Here is a 19362-nt window from a genome sequence, read left to right as displayed (position 1 = left end):
ATATATATATATATATTAAAAAAGTATATATAAAATAAAAAATATAAGTATCTAGGACTTGATCCTAATAACACACTTGAGGTTTTTTTTATTTAAACACCACTACAGCATAGAAAATTACAGAAGGAAAAAAAAAATACATACATATAGGTTATTTACATATTTTACATCAAGATGACAAAAATATAGTTGGTAGGCAGACAGTGCTACAGCAATCCTGGAACACAAGCCCTGGTGTGTTTGGCAGTATCAGCATTCCCACAGCACTGCCCAGCACAGGCAGAGGACAAGCTGTACAAGGTGTTCTCAAGGCCACACTAAAGAATCAGGCCATTATTTTTGGAATATGAACTGGTTTTAATGAAAAAATATTACTCGAGGACCCTGGATGCTGTTAATTTCAGAAAAGAGCAAGTGCCAGACTGACGAGTTCAGCAGTGATGGGGGATGAAGCACAACACTCAGTTGTGGCACAACAGCCAAACCCCGAGCTCCTTTCCCTGCAACAAAAGCACCTGCTGCCTCAGGTCAGAGCTTGTGCAACCTTCAAGAAACACCCAAATATTGCGTCACTCGCCCCTTTCTGCACTGCCACAAAACACACCTGTCAAGGCTAAATCCTGCAGCTTTTGTGTATGAAAGATCAACCGACTTCAAGCACAAAGCACGAGGGTTCAGCCTTGCCCTGCCCACTGAGCTGCATGTAACCACTTGGGCACGGCTGAAACCTGCCATTCCTTCCCCTGTGGGGACATCCAGCTTCTGTCACAGGCACCCTCAACACTCATTTAGTTAATTTTATTTTATGACAACTTTGCACCTATTTCTTGAAGTCCCTCTCATGTCTTCTAGTGATGTTAAAAAACACTAAACCATCTGAGCTGCATGAAAAAAATACACACTTTAAAAATCCCACTAATACAGCTCACTTCATAGTACCAGTCTTTTTTTTTTTTAAAGAAACTTCTAGACCAGTTTCAAACTTTTAATGAAGGCTGGCTGATCTCTGAATAAAGCTCCTGATGAACTGAGACTTGGGCCAATGGTTTGAAACACAAATAAAGAAAAGTTCAAGCATTTTCTTAGTACTCGGTGTGATGCTGCAAGTTACTTACACCACTTTTTCTTGGAGTATTTTATTTCATCTTGCCCTGCAAGGCTGCAGAACAGTAGCTCATTTAACTTAAGCAAAGCACATCAATCTCAAATTTTTCTTACCAATCATTTTGCTGGTTTCTCAATCCACGAAGTATTCACTTCCCAGAGTGTTATAAAACCCTCTTAGGTGTGTTGCTGCTGTGAAGAAGCCTGAAAACCACCCTCAGATTCACTGGAAATGATTTACTGATCCCATCAACCTCAAAAGTTTTCACTGGAAGCAACATCAGCCTCTTTCAAGAATTCCTTCTTTTCATCCATAACCGATTGGAATGAACAAAAAACGTGGACTTCTTGTGCTCCAGTTCCTTGGACCATGTTGGCAGCTTTCTCCAAGTTCAGGCTCTACAGACCATGGGACCAGCTACAGTACAACTGCATTTGTCTTCTTCCTAAACTCCACTTACACTCATGTTAATGATGTCAATGATAGTATTTTCTACACACTGGCACAACCGAACATCAGGGTCCATGCTGGACACGTCCCTTTTGCTAGATGAATCTTTACAAAGTCCTGACACATCATGTGGCTTCTCCTTTAGTTGCTGCAGACCTAGAAAATTAAGGAGAAGCAAAGTACATCCAAATGAATCAATAGGTATTTTTTTCATGGTGATATTGCCCCCATAACACAAACACATATGCTAAGAAATTGGAAATTTGAGCCATTTCGTGCTTAATCTCTCAGATTATTTCTGGAGACACTACAACATTTCTTTTTTATTAAGCATGTCATGTGCTATGGACAACACCTGCACACAGGGATACTGAAATTACACAAGCAGGGAAATACAACAGAAAGAAGGCAGTACAAACTTAATAAAAGGGGTACTTTCAGTCCCTTTAGCCTCTAACCTTTCTTCTTCAATCCAGTAAATCCACCTACCCCTATTCCTTCTACATTTACAAGACAACAGCAGGGCATTTCCTACTGCATTCTAACCAGAATCATAGAATGCCAGGTTGGAAGGGACCCCAAGGATCATCTGGCCCAACCTTTTTAGGTGCTACTATAATTTATATAGGGTGGCTCAGCACCCTGTGAAGCTGAGACTTAAAACTGTCCAATGTGGGGGATTCTATCACTTCCCTTGGGAAACTGTTCCAATGTTTGATTGTCCTCATGGTGAAAAATTTACCTCATGTCCAAAACATTTGATTTAATTTTCTCCCCAGGATCATGACTTTTGAAATACCAGGTACTTTGCTTACGTGTAATAATTGGGTCAAAGTCTCTGGTCTGTGTAGCCACATCAGAGGCACAAACTTGTCCTATCTGTATCAGCAGAGACATTATATCATCGTACAGAGGAGGAAAGGCTTGACAGAAGGACACCAAACAAGGCAGGGTTGGCATAAAAAAAACGTAGCGCTTCGACTGAGTTAAAACTGTCAAGAAAGAGGAAATGGTAAAGTCAAAAGGAAACATGATAAAAATGCAGTCAAGAATTGTTACATTTAAACTCATAATTACGCACAGAAGGGTTGACACAAAACTGCATTCAACCCAATTATATCTATTTTCCACAGCAGTGTGTTGCTGGAGTGCTCACCTGTCAGCAGGGTTCCCATCACATTGATAGCTAAACGAGCCACGCTGAGGGATTTAGGCAGTGCATACTGGATACACAGGAAGGAAAGTAACTGGATGGCAAATATCTGTTCAGTAGGTGAAAGGCAAAAGAGAAATAAGAAATGAAGTTACAGATCACTTTGCACTTTCTATCCAAAGCTCTTCAAGCAACTGAGGAGTCAGTAAATATTCTCTATTTTACCAGTGAGGGAATTACGGCAGAAAAGGCTTGATGACAGTTATTGGTAATTTATTCTGCTGACATCAAGAAAAAGCCCCCACTTATATTTAACATTAATCTAAGCATCAACATGTTTCAGAATCTCCCCCAGATAAACAATTTGTTCCAACAAGGTATTATTTTCAAAATGTAAATCTTCACAGGATTCCCTGTAGCTCAAAAGTATCAGGTCAAAACCAAGTCAGCAAAACCTCTGCCAACTGATTTATATTCAATATAAAGAACAAAAGTCACTATTGCAAAGTGCTTTTATTCATGTTCTTGAAGGTAATATTGCTATTCATGACTATTTCCTGAACAGTTGTACAGAGATGTGTTGGAGGTGTTGTCACAATCCCTGTTTGAGGGGATTTAAAGCCCAGGCCTTACATTTAAGGTAAAAAGAGCTACAGATATTACCTTAATATCCTAGGCAAGTTAGAACAGGACATTTTTTAGTGATCCTTTTATTTTCTCCCCTTAACCAATCCTTCATCAGGGTTAACTACTCACAGTGATTCCCAAAGTAGGAGACTGTACAGTACCTGTTTTTCAAGCTCAGGCTGGGCAATGAGCTCGGGTATAAAATCCAGGCAGATGTGCATGGATGGAATCCCTGCCACTGTGAGTGCCAGAAGTTCACATGGATACCCCTGTGTGATTAGGAAAACAGGTGTGTCAATGGTGTTTCAAAAAGCCTGCTTACATTTTACATTAGATCTACCTTAATGTTTTTTTCAAAACTAACACACTTGTAAATCTCTTTTTGTTCAGACTGATAAGCAACAGGCCTGCATCCCAAGGCACCACAAGGCTGGAAGACAAACCCAGGGTCTGATCAGTTCTTTATCCTCAATACTCAGTGAATCATTTGCATAGAAACTCTCCCTCCACTCCCCAGACTAAACCAGGCTGGAGTGACCCTTTCCTTCTGTGCCTGTCCCCTCTCTTCCAAACCTCACCACAGGCCCTAACTTGCTTATTTCACAACTGCACCATTATGACTTTTGTAGTCACTTTATCAGTTCCAGGCCAAGGCAAATTAAGTCCTTATAAAGAGACTGGCATCTGACAATGAGCAATTTAACACCCACTAAAAACCTATCTAGATTTCAAAAAATGCTAATCTTTCCCTCTTCCTTTTTTTGAAGAAGTGCAGCTGCTTTGGCAGGGACAACCTTTCTTCTTCCAGTCTCAAGAGATAAACTGTACCCCAACAAAAAGGAAAGATAAGATGTTTTACATTTGAAGCCAAATAACAGTTTTGCATAGACTTTACTGATTTAAATTCATGGCCAGAAAAAAGTAACCTGCAAAAGATGTGGAAGAAGTAATAATTAAGATTAGACCGGTTTTCCTTGGCCTAGAATGGATGAACTATTTTGGTATAAAAAAGGGCAGCAGCACAACCAAGCATGTGTTTAATGAGGAACACTAGCTGCCCCCTTTTCAGCTACAAATGAAGAGGAAATGGAGGAAATGCAGGTAATACAAACTGGGCAAGATGGGAAGCAGAGAAGTGGGCTCTTATTATTTCTGATGAACACAACAAACACATTCAACATCCTTTGACCACTTCATGTGGCTCTTTCTTAACCAGACAAACCATGGAAGAACTAAAACAGTGCAAAGCAGACCTGGAAATGAACTAGTTTGACTATGTTGGGGTCAGCTATATACATCTGATGCAGCAGACAGCAGATGAGACACTGGACCTCTCGAAGATTACACAGCAAGCTGTCTTCTTCTTCTTCTTCTTCCTCCTCTACTTCTGGACTCTTAGGCCCTGTGGTATTATGAACAGTCTTTAGCAAACTGTGGCTATTTCTGCTCTGGGCTTTCTCTTCTTCTGTAGGTAAGCAGATCTCTAGAAGAATCTGCACAGCAGCACTGTCCTGTGAAGAAAATTAGTAACAGAACATGCATAAAAAACCACAATGATATAAAATAAATCGAAGTAATGACAATGTAAGAAACTGAAGATTGTCAAGTAGCTAGAATTTCTGCCTATTTTTTTTTCTGTACAATTAAAACAACTCAGTTCAAGAATTACAAACTTTGAAGAACATTAAAAAGACCCAACACTTTATCTGAATCAAGACTCAAAGAACAACAAAAGTTTAATTCAACAGATCATCATAATCACAGATCAAAAGAGTAATTTCAAAGGAATCTCCAATGGTCATTTAAGGCATCCGGATCAGAAAAAAAATGCACATGGCCATCTAAGTCCCAGTATTCAGAGACTGCACCACTCATTTAAATAGAAAACTTCCAGTTAACTCAAAAATCATCTTATAATTGGGACTATATATGTGACATCCTTCCAGAGAGATGGAAGAAACTGTGAAAAAGGATTACTCAGGAATTCCCATCATGTCAAGCTAAGCAAGAGAACTTCAGCCTCCCACTTTGGCCACTTTTCTTCAACACATCCACAAGACCATGCACAGTCTGTCACATCTACTCATGTTTTACTGCTGCAAAGCTGAGCAAAGAAAGAGCCTCTGGATAACACAAGCAACAAGGCAGAAGGGCCAGTAAGCAAAACTCTTCTGCTCTAACTAACAAACAAGAATCCTATCACAGCAGTTACCCAGCACAATGCTTCACACCAGAAAACAAAAGACTGAACATATGTAACTATCTGAATAAACAGACAGTTTTCTTTTCCATGGTAACCTAAGTTGGCAAAAGAAGAAGCAAAAAGGTCTCCTTTTTTTATTTCCTGTTTCTGTATTTCTGTTTTATCCACACCTTTCCTCATATCATTTAATATTAATTTCTTCCCCCTTACCTGAGCAGCAAGCAATGCATTTTTTAATTCTTCCCTTGTAACTTCTGGGGCCTCTGGGCCCATTGGATTGTTTTGGGATGGCCTGATGTCCTGCTCTGCTGTTTCTTTCAGGTGAGCATTAAGGTAAGCTTTTGAAGCAAGAAGATATCCATTCAACATGTGCAAAGTTATATCCATCAGAGGAGGACTCCTGATATGGGAACACGTGACAAAATAAAACCATTTCAGTAGAGTAAGACACTAATAATAAGAATAAACTAAAAGCACTCCTCAAGAGCTCATTTGGCTGTAGTCTGGTTCATGCTAAAGCTGTTTTCCCTGACACAGCAAAACCCTAAAGGCCACAATCCTTCCTGCTGCCCTGCCATTCAGTCCTGCTTCTCTTGGGCACACACACATATGTGTACACCCTGAAAAAACAGAGAACTGCTCAAGAGACTGATTTCTGATGAGCAAAGAGAACCCAAAAAACGTTGGCTGTATGTGAAGTAAAGAAAATAATTATCTGAATGATGGGGAAAAACAAGGCAGACAAGCTCTGAACAGCTTCCACAATATTTAAGATGCTAGTTTTCAGATCCCACTGCACTACAAATCTCCCTGCCATGTACAGAATCAGGATTTTCAATTTGCATCCAGGCTGAAGGGACATACATTTAAGTATTTCACCTGTGGGCTGGGGATTAAGGATGTCACCAACAGAAACTTGAAGTCTAGCAGAGTTGCAGCAACTCAAATGGAAATTGGATTCACAACTCAATTGCTAAAGGGCAAGGAGGGACAGATGCATACAAACAAGACCATGAAGCACAAATCAAGGTGACTATCAGCCATCTCTTACGAACAAAAGATCATTTTAAAAAGGGAAAAATAAACCACAACTGAGAGAAAACATGAAAAAGAATAGACAAGGAATAAAGCCAGGGGCTGAAGTACATTTAAAATGATTAAGTTATCTTTTTTAGAACACCAGACACAATTTTCTTCATTATTAACAATAACAAAGATATCATTTACAAATTCTGACCTAGTGTTTGTGTTATTTCTCATTCTCCTTAAAATCTGGCCCACTGATATCAGTTATTAGCATTTTCACTACTAACATTCTCAGCTCATTCTTCTGCACCAGAGCCACAAAGCAGTATTACACGTTCTCCTCTATCATTGCTGACATCTAGAGGAACAAGTTCCCAAGTACTGCTAAAAGACTTCCTTGAGAAATTACACAAATCTACTTTTGTCATATCCATTAAGCACCCACTGGCAGTTACCCAAAAAGATGGAACACCTACAGGCCCATGATGGATGGCAAAAGACAGTGTGCAGGGGAAGGATGTTACAGCTACAAACTCCACCACCACCACGTGGCAGCAGCCATTTTAAGCAGCTGAAATGTCTGTTTTAGAACAAATTCCCACACACAAATCTAAAATGGATGATCTATGTAAAGATGCCAAAGTTTCCAAATTAGAACTGAATGTCAGCTTGTCCAACAAGACACTCAGGTGGGCAGCATGACCTGCCTGAAACAGCACACACAGCTCACTCAGTCCTTGGACAAACAAGCTCCATGCAAAAAGATGGGGCTTAGAAGCTCATAATTAGTTTGAAAATACGTTTTGAGGTATTGAAAGCTTTTAGAATACTCCTGTGAGACATCTTTATGTTTAGCATTTACTATGTGTCTATGTAAGTACCACACAACATAAAAAGCTAAAGGAGGGAGATGCTTACCTATGAACTCTCTGGTCACATCTTAGTACAATCAAAGGATCAATCATCAGATCATTCTGAGTGTATTTCTGCTGCCGGACTATTTTTACTGAAGGCTGCAGAGCATTGACAGTCATCACCCACAACCTGAAATGAGATCATTTTTTAAAAAATGTAATAGATAATCCATGTGAGAAAAGGGATCAGATAAGCATCAGACACTCCCACTGAGTTAGCTGAATCTTTCTAGGTGTATCAAGGAGCAAAACCACCATTTGCAGCCCTTGACATTAACCAAGATACAGTTAATTTACAATCACTGGAATTTCAGCAATCAAACTGTTTCACTGCAATAGAGTCTCTGCTTCCTCAGGAAAGGCATGTTCTTAGCAGAGTGAGTTATTGTATCATCAGTAATTCATCACAAACAATGTACACTGCAAACCATACTCCTGTGTTTTAAGTGAACTGGTGACTTTCTTTCCCCAGATAACAAGAAGTACCTCCCTTTTAAATAAAAAGGTTAAAATTTTCAGCAAATCAACTGCAACGTTTTCTGCTCAGCCACAACCTGCAATTTCCCAGACCAGGGCATTATGTTATTACTTTTGAAACAGAAAGTGGAATTCCACCCATCTGCAACAAACAAACTCAACAGTATTTTGAACCTACCTTCTTGGCATCACAGTGTTAAGAACCATCCAAAGTTTATTGACAGTCTGAAGGATCCTCCGAGGGACTCCAGCATCCAGCAAGAGATTCATGTTTGATGTCAATACTTCTGCATAAGGGATCAATTCCCCAGCTGAGAGAAGAGTCAAATGCTCTACGATCTGCATCAGCTGGGTATGATTTCCAGGCAGCATGGAAAATGCTATAAAACAAAGACAATGGGATCTTGGTAAAACTGGATTTCTGATATTTTTTCTGACTCCTTGACCTGAAGGAGTATTATGAATTAACCTGACGTATTAACAAGTCTGCAGCAGAACATTCTCATTACACAAATCCAGTATGATCAAATGGATTAAATGGCTACACACTTTCAAACCCATGATATTCCAACCAATGTGAAAAGAGCACTGCTTACTTCAAATGACGTTATTTACCTTCCTGGAGCTGTTTGGGAGAGTGATTCTTGGCAATGTTTGTAAGAAGCATCCTCCTCAGCAAGGCATCAGTGCCCGTGATCTGTTCCTCACAGATCCAGTCTTCCACAATGCAGAGGTGTGGGTAGTTAGTTGCCAGGAGGCGTAGCAGTGCAGAATGCAAACCTTTGGGATGGGGAGAAGGGATACAGCTCAGACTGGAGCAGCTACAGCTTTCACTTGAACATATTTGTGCCTGTCGTTTCAACAACAGGCTTTAAATTCAGTAACTTGTGTTTAGAGCCCGACCATGAAATCATAGAATGGTGAAGGGTGGAAGGGACCTTAAAATCATCTAGATCCAACGCCCCTGCTATGAGAGCAGGGACACCTCCCACTAGATCAGGCTGTACAGAACCTCATCCAGCCTGGCCTTGAACACCTCCAGGGATGGGGCTTCCGCAACCTCCCTGGGCAACCTATTCCAGCACCTTCCTGCCCTTATGGTGAAGAATTTCTCCCTGATGTCTGACCTAAATCTCCCCTCTTTCAGTCTAAACCACTACCCCATGTCCTATCACTGCCCTCTCTGGTGAAAAGCCCCTCCCTCAGATCTCCTGCATGTGATACTCTAACTCCAACAGAAAGGAAAAGTTACCTTTTGGGAAGGTTGGAGGACCTATAGTAACTCAAACTCAGTTTGGAGCAATTATAAATCTCAGGCAATTCCCACTCTAAAAACTACCCCAGCTAGGTAAGACATGGTCTAAAAAGAACTGCTTTCCTCAAACCCACGGGAAGATCCAGATTATCAGAAGAAAATTTTTCACTATTGCAACAGTGAGACATTGGAGTCATCTCCCCAGGGAAGTGGTGGATTCTCCAACACTGGACACTTCTAAGATTCAGCTTGACAGGATGCTGGGCCATCTCACCTAAACTATTACTCTTCAAACATACCTGCAATCTCACTAGTTACTACTGACAGATCTGTAAGGCAGAGAAAGGCAGGCACATTGTGAAACAGACAATGGACACAGGCTGAGCCTCCCCTCATCATGCACATCAGAATGTGACACACAGATGTACCTCCCAGCTCCTGCTGCAGCCCCTGTGCCTGCCGGATGAGGTACTTGATTGGAATCTGATCCATTAGAGCTGAAGAGTAAGACTTGGGTTTTTTCTGCATAGCAGCTATAAAAAAACAGGACAAGAAACCACACACAGTAGTTACAGTTGGAAAAAATCATTTCCCCAATTGAATCAATAATGGAAATGTAAAGCACCTCTCTATTAACCAGGGAAAACAGAGAAAATTCCAAATAAAACACCTCACTCCTCTGAAAATATTTAAATAAGCTCTTCAGCAAAACATTTCTGTGACCATTTCCATTTAAAGATTTTCCTGGCATTGAAATTTGCTTGCAAGATGTTCAGATCATTTTTGACCAAATCCAACTGATTTTGAGATCACAGCTCAGATCTGCACTCTCTCTATTCTAGTATTTTTTATTCTTTAAAAATCTGATCAGTTGGTACATGGAACTCAAATTGTTGGCACACACAACACGCTTTAGTGAGACAGGAGTTATAAATGCAGAATTGCAACTGATTTAATAATATTTCAGTCCTTCTTGAATAGTATGAAGAAAAGTGATGAGTGCTTGAAGCTTTGCACCCTGAAAAGGGCAGGTAAAAACACCCACCAGATACAAATACAATCATTGCACAGAAATTGGAACTCTTGCAAATAAACTCTACAGCATTCTTTTAGAATTGATTTACAGTCTCAATTTTATAGGTAAAAAGGGATCATTCAGTACTGTCCACTATAACAGTGCCAACAATAAGAACGAATGTGCAAGCTTGGTTTAAAATAATAATAATAGTAATAGTAATGATAATAATAAATATGCAATACATATGTATAGATTAAGACCTGAAGTAATTAAGAAGTCTTCGCTAATTGTTACTTTATTTGACATTCATAAACATGTCTGGTTAAATTTTTGGCTAGCTTGGACCTTTTTTTAATCTAGAAAACAAAAATTACTGAATTTTTACAGAGATGATGCATTTATTACAGGAATCTAAACTTTAAATGCTGTGCTTGAATCTGACAGCAACACGATTTCCACCATACCTAGGATCTTGGTGTTTGCCAGAAGTGCTTCTTCATAGGACAGGACATAGTAGAGGACAAGCAGCTGGGTGGTGATGCTGTATTGTTGAGCTAGACGAGTATTTTCACCCTGTACATGAAACCACATACAAAGGTCACGTTGCATTCCTGACTCTTGAGAACAAAAATATGGATTTACCTGGAAGTATGAAGAAAGATAAGGCAGCAAACCCTGTACAAAAATATCAACATAGGAAGTCCAAGCTGAAAGATGCAGTGTACATTTTTCTTTCTCTCTCTCTCCCTTTCTCTCTAGCTTCAAACATAAAATGTATTTTGGTATCTTGGGACATTACTAAGGAGTAATCCTAGGACTCCTCTGCAACTCATTCTACATGTGTTCAAGAGACCATTATCACACTTCTATCAAAAAAAAAATGCTTCTTTCAAAAAGAGCTAGAGTGCTTCAGTTAAAGAGTATTTCTACCTAATAAGATCAAGTCAGTAAAAAATTATACAAATCCTACATAAACATTTCCACTTTTCCATCCATGGAGTGCTTTGCATTTTTAACAAAGGAAAAGGGCAAAACAGAGACAAACAGCAATCCTCCTAAAATCTGAGTAGCACTAACAAGATTCACTGTAGCAGGAGGCACTTTTCTATACAAGCATTAAATACAGAAAAGGAGGCAACTTACAGAATCAGTGCCACACACATACACAAAACACTGAGCCAAAATACTGCTCACTTGAAAATCTGTGAAAGAAGCAAACAAGTAATTTACCCCAGAGAGTCCTTGAAAAACATTCAGTATCTCCTGTTCAGTGACAGGCTGATTTGTGGCCTCTGGGTTGGATTTAGATGCAGGAGTAAGAATAGAGTTAATGTAGACATCAATAAGAGGAAGCAGCTGAGGATGGAGTGGGGTGGTGGTTTCACAGAGCTGCCTATAGATCCAGTCCTAGGAAAAAACATATTGTTACATGTTCAGCTTCAAAGCTTTTGTGTCTGCAAGTACATCCTCTTTTAACTAGTTACAAAGAAATGTAACTGAATGAGGTTCTGACTTTGGAAAGTGTAACAGCAGTTCTGAGTTGGGCCTGGTCATAAACTGTGTGTCCTGGACCCTGCTCTGTACAGACCCACCAATGAAACTTGTCCTGACTGGAAATAAGATTCTGACCATCATTTTATGAAGCACAGAAAGGGGGAAAAGACATAACTTCTCTATTATTTTTAACTTTACTAAGTTGTGATCTCGGAATTACAGAGCTAAAACTGGGTACCCTAAACTTAATCCAGCGTTTCCTTTTCAATGACACAGTACTAGGCTCAAAGACTCCTCCAGAATTCTCCTCCTACCATTCAATCAAAAACACTCAGCCTGCAAAATGTAGTCAACATTCAAAATTCTGAACAGAAGCAAAATGAAAGTCATACCTTAATGGATACTTTGTGCTTGGTGAAGGACCGACTTTTTAAAAGCTGGTAAATGCAGTGAATTGGTAAAAACCCAGTGATGTTGGCACTGAGGTTGCCTGTAACAGGCACACGAACTGCATGGGCTGTAACAACCTAAAGGAAGGTTATAATTAATAAGACAAATACCACAAATATTCACCTTATACAAATGCATAAGCACAAGGTAACAATTTATTTATTTTTGGTTGGAAGCTGAAGATTTTTATGCAGTTTAATACAGCCTGTGTAAGACTGCAGCTCACTCACAACATTTGTGAATGTTTTCCAACCACTGCAAAATGTACCATCACAGTGGACAATACTTCTCCTTTGCTTCCCCATTATTTAAAAAAGCCCAACATTGAAAACTTATAATCAGAGTATGAAAAAGAGAGAGACAAGGATCTTCAGCACCTGTGCAGCTTGGATTCTTCTTGAAGTTAAAGTGAAGTGATTACAGAAGAAATAAAAAAAGGGGGAAAAAAGACAAAATAAAAGACCTGGGCTTAAAATACCTGCTCAGTGAAAATCTCCTGTGTGAAAATTGTCTTCATTCTGCTGAGTGAGCTGGGCTTAATAACGATCTGAAACAGAGAACAAAGTACTTGCAATTTTAAGTTCTAGATTTCTTATAAGCACTGCAACTTTGTATTAAAACCTGTTAACCTTTAACCTTTTTAAACCTGTTTTCACTGGGATACCAGGAAAACATTCCCATCTAGACTTCAAATGTAAATAAAAAATATTTTCAAATGTCACAAGTTAATCACTCCATGTCTTCCTAAAACTACCTACCCAGCTTTTACATTGGATGAGACACTGTTTCACCACAGCAAAGTGAAGACAAGTCTCCCTTGCTAATTATCAGAAATTACTAGATAGAGGGATATTCTTTAAACTACTTCTAATAAAAAGTTTGCAGCTCAGTTTGGAAACCAGTTAGTCTTCTAAACAAGTTAATTTCTTGAAATCATTATCTTCAATGCATCAGCACTTTTCAAAGATACTTCTGTAACACTCCCCTGTATCAAGCGGTATCATAGTTTCATGTTTTTCTAGAGGAACTAGTTTAGCTAGTCACTATTTTTTTTACTTTACATTTGCTTTAAGTTTATTATTAAGAAATCAGGTTTTTTTATATCAAAACTAGAGTATAAGAATATAAATACACAGCAAAAAGTTAATCTTAACAGAGAAATGTATGTGCTAGTAACAGTTCAGGATTTACCTTCATTCCCAGGGTGGAGCAGACCAATTCAATGATAGCACTGAGCTGATTACTATGGAAATACATGGCTACCAAGAGAAGCATCTCCCCAAAAGAAGCAGACACACCAGAAATGCTAATGATAACAAAAAGGAAGAGTTAATTTCCAGTAGGAAATAAGTATATGTGAGATTACTGGAATTAGTAAAACCAAAAGAAGATGCTCTCACCTTTCAAAGTAAGCTTCTTCCTTTATCATCCAGCTAAGCCACATCACCATGAGCTGCTCCTGTTCTGGGGTGCTGAAGAGAGAAAATCCATAAAAGATCTTTTTCCCAGGAACTACCACTAGCTTTACTAAGAATTACTTGCAGAAAAGCCAGTATTTGAGGAATCTTACACCAGCGATTTTCTGTCACTTTCTCTTTGGCATCAAACAGCTGATAAGCAGTGATCTTTAGCACAAACTTCAGCCCAACATCAGGAAATTAATTTCCTGTCCTGAATGCACGCAGCAGAAAGCTCCCTCCATTGAACACCTCTGTTGCTACTCTTTCAAACAGGGTCTCTAAAGAATTTAGGCATGAACGTGTTCAATGGAAAAGGGAACTAGTAAGGCCTACTTCAGCCTTCAAAAACCATTCCAACTTAATCTAAACTAAATCAAATGCTCCCCTCTCAAAATATTTGCTATGAACAAGAGGGAGAGCAGAGGGGAGTATCAATTCACCCACCACAGTGTGAGATAAATCCCTTCAACCAACATCTGGAGAATTGTATCAAGAATTAGAAGGAAAACTGCGCAGCTCTGGGGAGGTCATTGCCTTAAGGGTGCCAAGTAATATCCTTACAAAGCTCCTCCTTTACTGAGAGGTACCTGACAAGGGTGGAGAAGGCCAGAAGCATGCAAAAGGAGAGAGAGACAAAGCGAACGCCAGCTGGGGTTGCAGGAGGGCGGCTGGTCATCAGCTGCAGTAGCTGCTCAGCCTCTTCATCAGTTGGCCTGAAAAGAACAGCAAAAGAACAAAATCCATGCTGCTAATTCAAGAGTGGAGAGATTTCCCAGCTCATCACAATGATTAGATTAAATTTTATATGTTACTTAATCTGTTTATCAAGTTGCTCTCAATAAACAAGTACCAAGATCAACTGGCAGTTCTCTCTGAAGGTAAAGACGTAAAAATCTCTGATAACAGAAAATTTCCCCAGGATATAACCTCTCCTATTAATACAAAATTTCTAAATTAAAACTAACAATGCATGAAATTGTCAAATGAGCACTCTCAAAAAAGTAAAAGCAAAGAAACAGAAATTGTGAATTCATGTCGTGTATGTTGCCAGAGTTTTCAGCTGCTGTTTTACCTGTTGCTCCGACCACTTAGGCCTGAATTTCTTTTAGCAAGTCCACAGAACTGATTTTGCAGCATTAAAGACACCATCAGGCATTATTTTAGGTTTTAAAAATCAGCTAAGTTGGTAAACTGATCATCAGAATGAAAAATCTTTCCTGCTGAGGATTGTACAGGAAAGCCAAAACACACGGAGCATTACGCACTATCTGCTCTCTGCGCTATAAGGAAATTTCTAGCCCCGAGCACATGAGAGGGGCCTCCCCCAGTACCAACACTGGCCAGTCCTGCCAAGACTGTTTCAAAGACACAATGGCACTAAGAGACAGCTCATGTGACGTGCCCAAACCTCTCAACCTCTGTTTAAATGGACAGTGAATTAAAAAGAAATAAATAAATCAGAGAGCACTGAAAGGCTCATTACTTCAGCCCAGCAATTCCCATCAAAGCACAATAGAGGCGTAACAACGCGCTGGCCTTCACCACGTGCTCCTCCTTCAGTCCTGAGTACACAGACACGTTTGGGTCCATCTCAACATCTGCTTCTTCAACAATGTGTGTGCTGCGAACCGTGGGAAGGATTCCCATGAGCTCCAGGAGCAGCTGCCTCCTCATTTGCCAAAGCACAGAACTGATATTATCTCTTTTTCTCTGTGGAAGACATTAAAAGACAAGAACAGCAACTTGAAACTCACTCCATCAAACAGTGCATTGCATAAGAATATCCACAATGAGGAAGTTAAGGAAAAAAAAAGGAGGGAAGAGGAATTTTTTTTCAATACAATTTCAGTTGCAGGGCAACACAATCATATTACAACAGCTTATCACATCAAAACACAAGCTTTAAGTAATTCCACTAACTAAGTGAGTCAAAATGCAACTTTCTAATGTGAACTCCAAGGATAAAAGTATTTCCCAGGTTAACAGTATGAATTTACAATTCCCTGGTTTCTGTGCCTATTGAATTCCTACCTAAAAGTCTCACAGAAGAACAACAAAAGAGCTGCCTTTAAGGGACACTATTTATTGATCCGATGGTCCCCTAAGAAGAGGTTGCCTTGTAAAGGCTGCTTGAAGATGTGTGACAGGATTTACATGCATTCAGACCAAGACACATTCCCACATCCTGAGGAGTCACAGCAAGCTGTAAGAATATTTTCTTAACAAGGGAATACTAAGAGCCTTTCATACCTGTTGGCCATTTCGGATAAAAGTCCCAAACCAAGTCCGAACCTTTGCGTTTGTTCCAAGGAGCAAACCACTCACAAAACACACCAGGTCACTCACTCCATCGTCTGAAGCTTCATTTTTGGTGTGATCCAAGGTCAAAGCCACACCGAGACCCGGTAGGTGACACTCTTCCACCTAGATAAAATGCTCAGGCTCAACCATATTCTTTGTTTCCAAGGCTCCAACAAGGACCCCGTGGTTCTCACGAGGCACTTACCACCATCCCTCGGACCCGCAGAGCTTGGGAAGGGTTCATCTTGCACAGGTGGCGAAGCGCTTCAGTCCTGCGCCGGCCGCCAACGCTCTCCTCATCCTGCCGTTCACCATTCTTAATCAAACCCCTGCAGACTGGAGATCCAGCAGGAGGTGTGAGCACACCTGCCCTTCCCAACAGAACCCACAACCGCCCTTCCCAACAGATTCCACAGAAACACACCGAGCCAAGCTGTGCTGCTCAGCTCACTGGCATGTACCAGCTGGGCTGCACAAAGCTTGTCTGGGCAAGCGCTCATGGTCTGCACTGTAAAAACAGTACAAGGAAAATTATCTTTTTTCTCAGAGGAATTACAGGGTCAGCACAGAGTTACAGATTATCCAGTTACACACATTTTCTATCCAGTGTAACCTGTGCATCAGGCAGCCCTGGAGACTGAAATCTTACCGGGAGGTAAGGGCTGCAGAACAGGCACCATCAGCCTCGTGATACAGCTCAGTCCGAGGAACAGGAGCAATTAGCAACTACAGCTCCCTGAAAGGAGGGCGTAGAGAGGCAAGTGCTGGTTTCTTCTCATAAATAACAAGCAGGAGGACAAGAGGAAACAGCCTCAAGTTGTACCAGGGTGGAGATTAGGAAGGATTTCTCCACAGAAAGGGTTGTCAAGCACTGGCAGAGGCTGCCCAGGGAAGAGGTGGAGTCACCACCCCTGGACATGTTTAAAAGTTATGTAGATGTGGTGCTGAAGGACATGGTTTAGCAGTGGGCTTGGCAGCTAAGCTAAGGGTTGGACTTCATGATCTTAAAGGTCTTTTCCAACCTAAGCAATCCTATGATTCTATGATCAGCATCTCTAGGTATAAATGCCCTCAAATTGTATTGAATAAGCCAAACCCTCCCCCTTTCAAACATCTATGACACACAGTTTAGCCCAGAATTAACCATATTGCTCAAAATCATTACAAACCTTCAGAGAAACGAGAAGAAACTGCAACTCACCCTCGTTAAAGCTGTCAGGAACATTGGCCACCAGAAGGCAGAGGAACCAGGCTCCATTTTTAACGTGCAACAGAGCTTCAGCCACATCAACTATTGGCAACAGTGATGGCAGCTCTGCATGAAAAGAGAGTTTTAAAAGCCACAGTGTTTCACTGTGAAACAAGTAAAACTTGGCTTTTAATACATATTTCAATAACACAAATCAATTAATGGAAAATCAGTCTGTGGTCTAGTAATCTTTCAAAGAGCTAGACATCCTAAATTAACCTTAAATCAGTCTCAGTGGGTCCAAGTTATTTTTTATATATATGTAAGAAATTAGAAACATTATAAAAACAGAATACTCCACCTGCTTGCAAAATGCAAAGAACATCTGCTGCCTCCTCCAGATAAACAGGACTCTCAAACAGCTCAGATGATTTGAGAAAAAACTCACCATTTGATTCTGACACCTAAAAGACATTATTCATCATCACTGGGCAGGTTTTGTGAAGCAATTCGTATAATCAGTCTTTTACTGCTTTAAATTCAACAAATTGAATACATTAAGAACTGTCCAAAATGTACAGCTATAAACACAGAACAGGCAAGAAAAGTGCTTAGTATAAGAAATATTTACTAGTGGAAATACTCCAATACAGCTGGTATCTTCGCATCTTTCCAGAAGAATGAGAAATATCTCACAGACAATTCTTAAAACATGGTAAGTTTACACAAGGAAAATAAAATGCTGAGGGCAAAGAGAAGGAGTTAAAGAAATAAGTGGCTAATATCATCCTGCAATAGCAGTAAAGAACTGGATGGAGAGAAGTAATAAATTTGATTTCAAATGTGATCCCAGCACTGATGCATCACTAAATGACACAATATTTGAGTAGAGCACATTACAGAATATAGGCTGTATTGTATTAGAAAAGATCAACCTTGTTTGTTCTGTGGAAGAAAGGTTTCCTCTAGAGAGCTGAGCTCATAAGGAATTCCATCACAAGCCACTGTTCAATCAGACTAAGACTCTAAGTCTTGGTGAAGCAGGTAAGAACTGGAGAAGCCACAACAGCAGCAGCACCAGAAACAGAACCAGGCAGCGAATAAACCAATCCAGAGGCCATTTTAACTGACACAAAAGTCACAGACGTCCAGGTATGGAGAGATTTACCTTATTCATTATTGCTAGTAACTCGCTCAGCACCAGCCGAAGCCGACGGGGCGAATCGCTGTGCTCAAACTCCAGGGTCAGCCCGTGCTGCAGCTGGGACACCAAGATGCTTTCTCCACTCCCTCCTCCCAGCTTGTGTCTGACAGACAATTATAAACAACTATTAAGATACTTCTGCGAACACAGAAAGTTTATGCGTTAAAGGATGACGGTAACTCTGCGGGGATTTCTTCTGCCACGCTAACGATCAGGAAAGGCTGTTGTAACTGCGGGACGTTACAAGATCCAGTTCAGCAGATCACCGAGCGTGAACTCAGAAAATACTATCAAAGTTTCCAGAGCCCCTGTTCCTCAGGAGCAGACACAACCGTCGAGAAAGCGCAGCCCCGGACCTGCCTCCAGCTCACACGGCCGCGCCAGCCCTTCCCTGCCCGCGCCCAGACCAGCTCCCTCAAACCCACCACACAGCCCCACCGACCGAACAGACCCCCAGGGGAGACAGACACCCAGCTCCCTGGATGTTGCTGTCAAAAAAACCGGGATCGTCCTGAGATCAGGGACACGGACACAAGGGGGGAGCCCGGGCCCCTCCGCAGCAGCAACAAACGGCCAGAAAAGCCACACAGCGACTTCGGCATCACCGTTCTCTGCCTTACCGGAGCTGCTGCTCCTTGCTGGCGTCCTGCTCGAGGGCGTGGAAGTCCACAGAGAGCAAGGCCACGATGGAGTTGACGGCCTCCACCCCCGAGAGCAGCCTGAGGATGAGCTTCTTGTCCTGCGCCCAGCTCTGGCTCTGGTCGGCGGGGGCGCAGAGCGCCATGCGCACCAGGCAGGGCAGCAGCAGCCGCAGCTCGGGGTCGCTGAGGGCGGCCAACCGCGCCACGTCTACTTTCTGCATGGCCTCGAAGGCGTAAGGGCTGACGAACTGCAGCCCCGAGCACTCGGCCATGGCGGCCGCTCCCCTCCCCGCCCTCCGCCGGGGCGGGAACGGCGCCGGAAGTGAGGCCGGCGGCGCGCGCGGCGGGCGGGCCGAGCCCCGCCCCTTCCCCCCCCCCATGCAAATCAGGCCACC

The 19362-nt window shown here is 41.3% G+C and overlaps 1 protein-coding gene across 2 annotated transcripts; it reads right to left on the bottom strand.

Annotated features, from left to right (window-relative positions):
• Window positions 1-62: 62 nt before the first annotated feature.
• INTS2 (integrator complex subunit 2) lies at window positions 63-19263 on the bottom strand. Of its 2 annotated transcripts, XM_051635914.1 has the most exons (24): window positions 18947-19263; window positions 18291-18429; window positions 17484-17586; window positions 17135-17248; window positions 16139-16269; window positions 15883-16056; window positions 15116-15342; window positions 14220-14345; window positions 13573-13644; window positions 13364-13478; window positions 12651-12719; window positions 12115-12249; window positions 11459-11635; window positions 10693-10801; window positions 9639-9743; window positions 8571-8735; window positions 8134-8335; window positions 7483-7608; window positions 5749-5938; window positions 4589-4846; window positions 3497-3604; window positions 2712-2817; window positions 2371-2547; window positions 63-1711 (listed from the first exon to the last, which is right to left on the bottom strand). In XM_051635914.1, the coding sequence occupies exons 1-24, from the start codon at window positions 19237-19239 to the stop codon at window positions 1551-1553; spliced, it is 3582 nt and encodes a 1193-aa protein (XP_051491874.1). In that variant the 5' UTR covers window positions 19240-19263; the 3' UTR covers window positions 63-1550. The 2 variants fall into 2 exon arrangements, with proteins under 2 accessions (XP_051491874.1, XP_051491875.1); XM_051635915.1 differs by lacking the exons at window positions 17484-17586; window positions 18291-18429; window positions 18947-19263 and adding an exon at window positions 16583-16669 and having other exon boundaries at window positions 17135-17221.
• Between the last annotated feature and the right edge of the window lie 99 nt (window positions 19264-19362).

Source organism: Apus apus, chromosome 18, assembly GCF_020740795.1.
Source record: "Apus apus isolate bApuApu2 chromosome 18, bApuApu2.pri.cur, whole genome shotgun sequence".
NCBI lineage: Eukaryota > Metazoa > Chordata > Aves > Apodiformes > Apodidae > Apus > Apus apus.
This window is presented reverse-complemented; position numbering and strand designations above follow the sequence as displayed.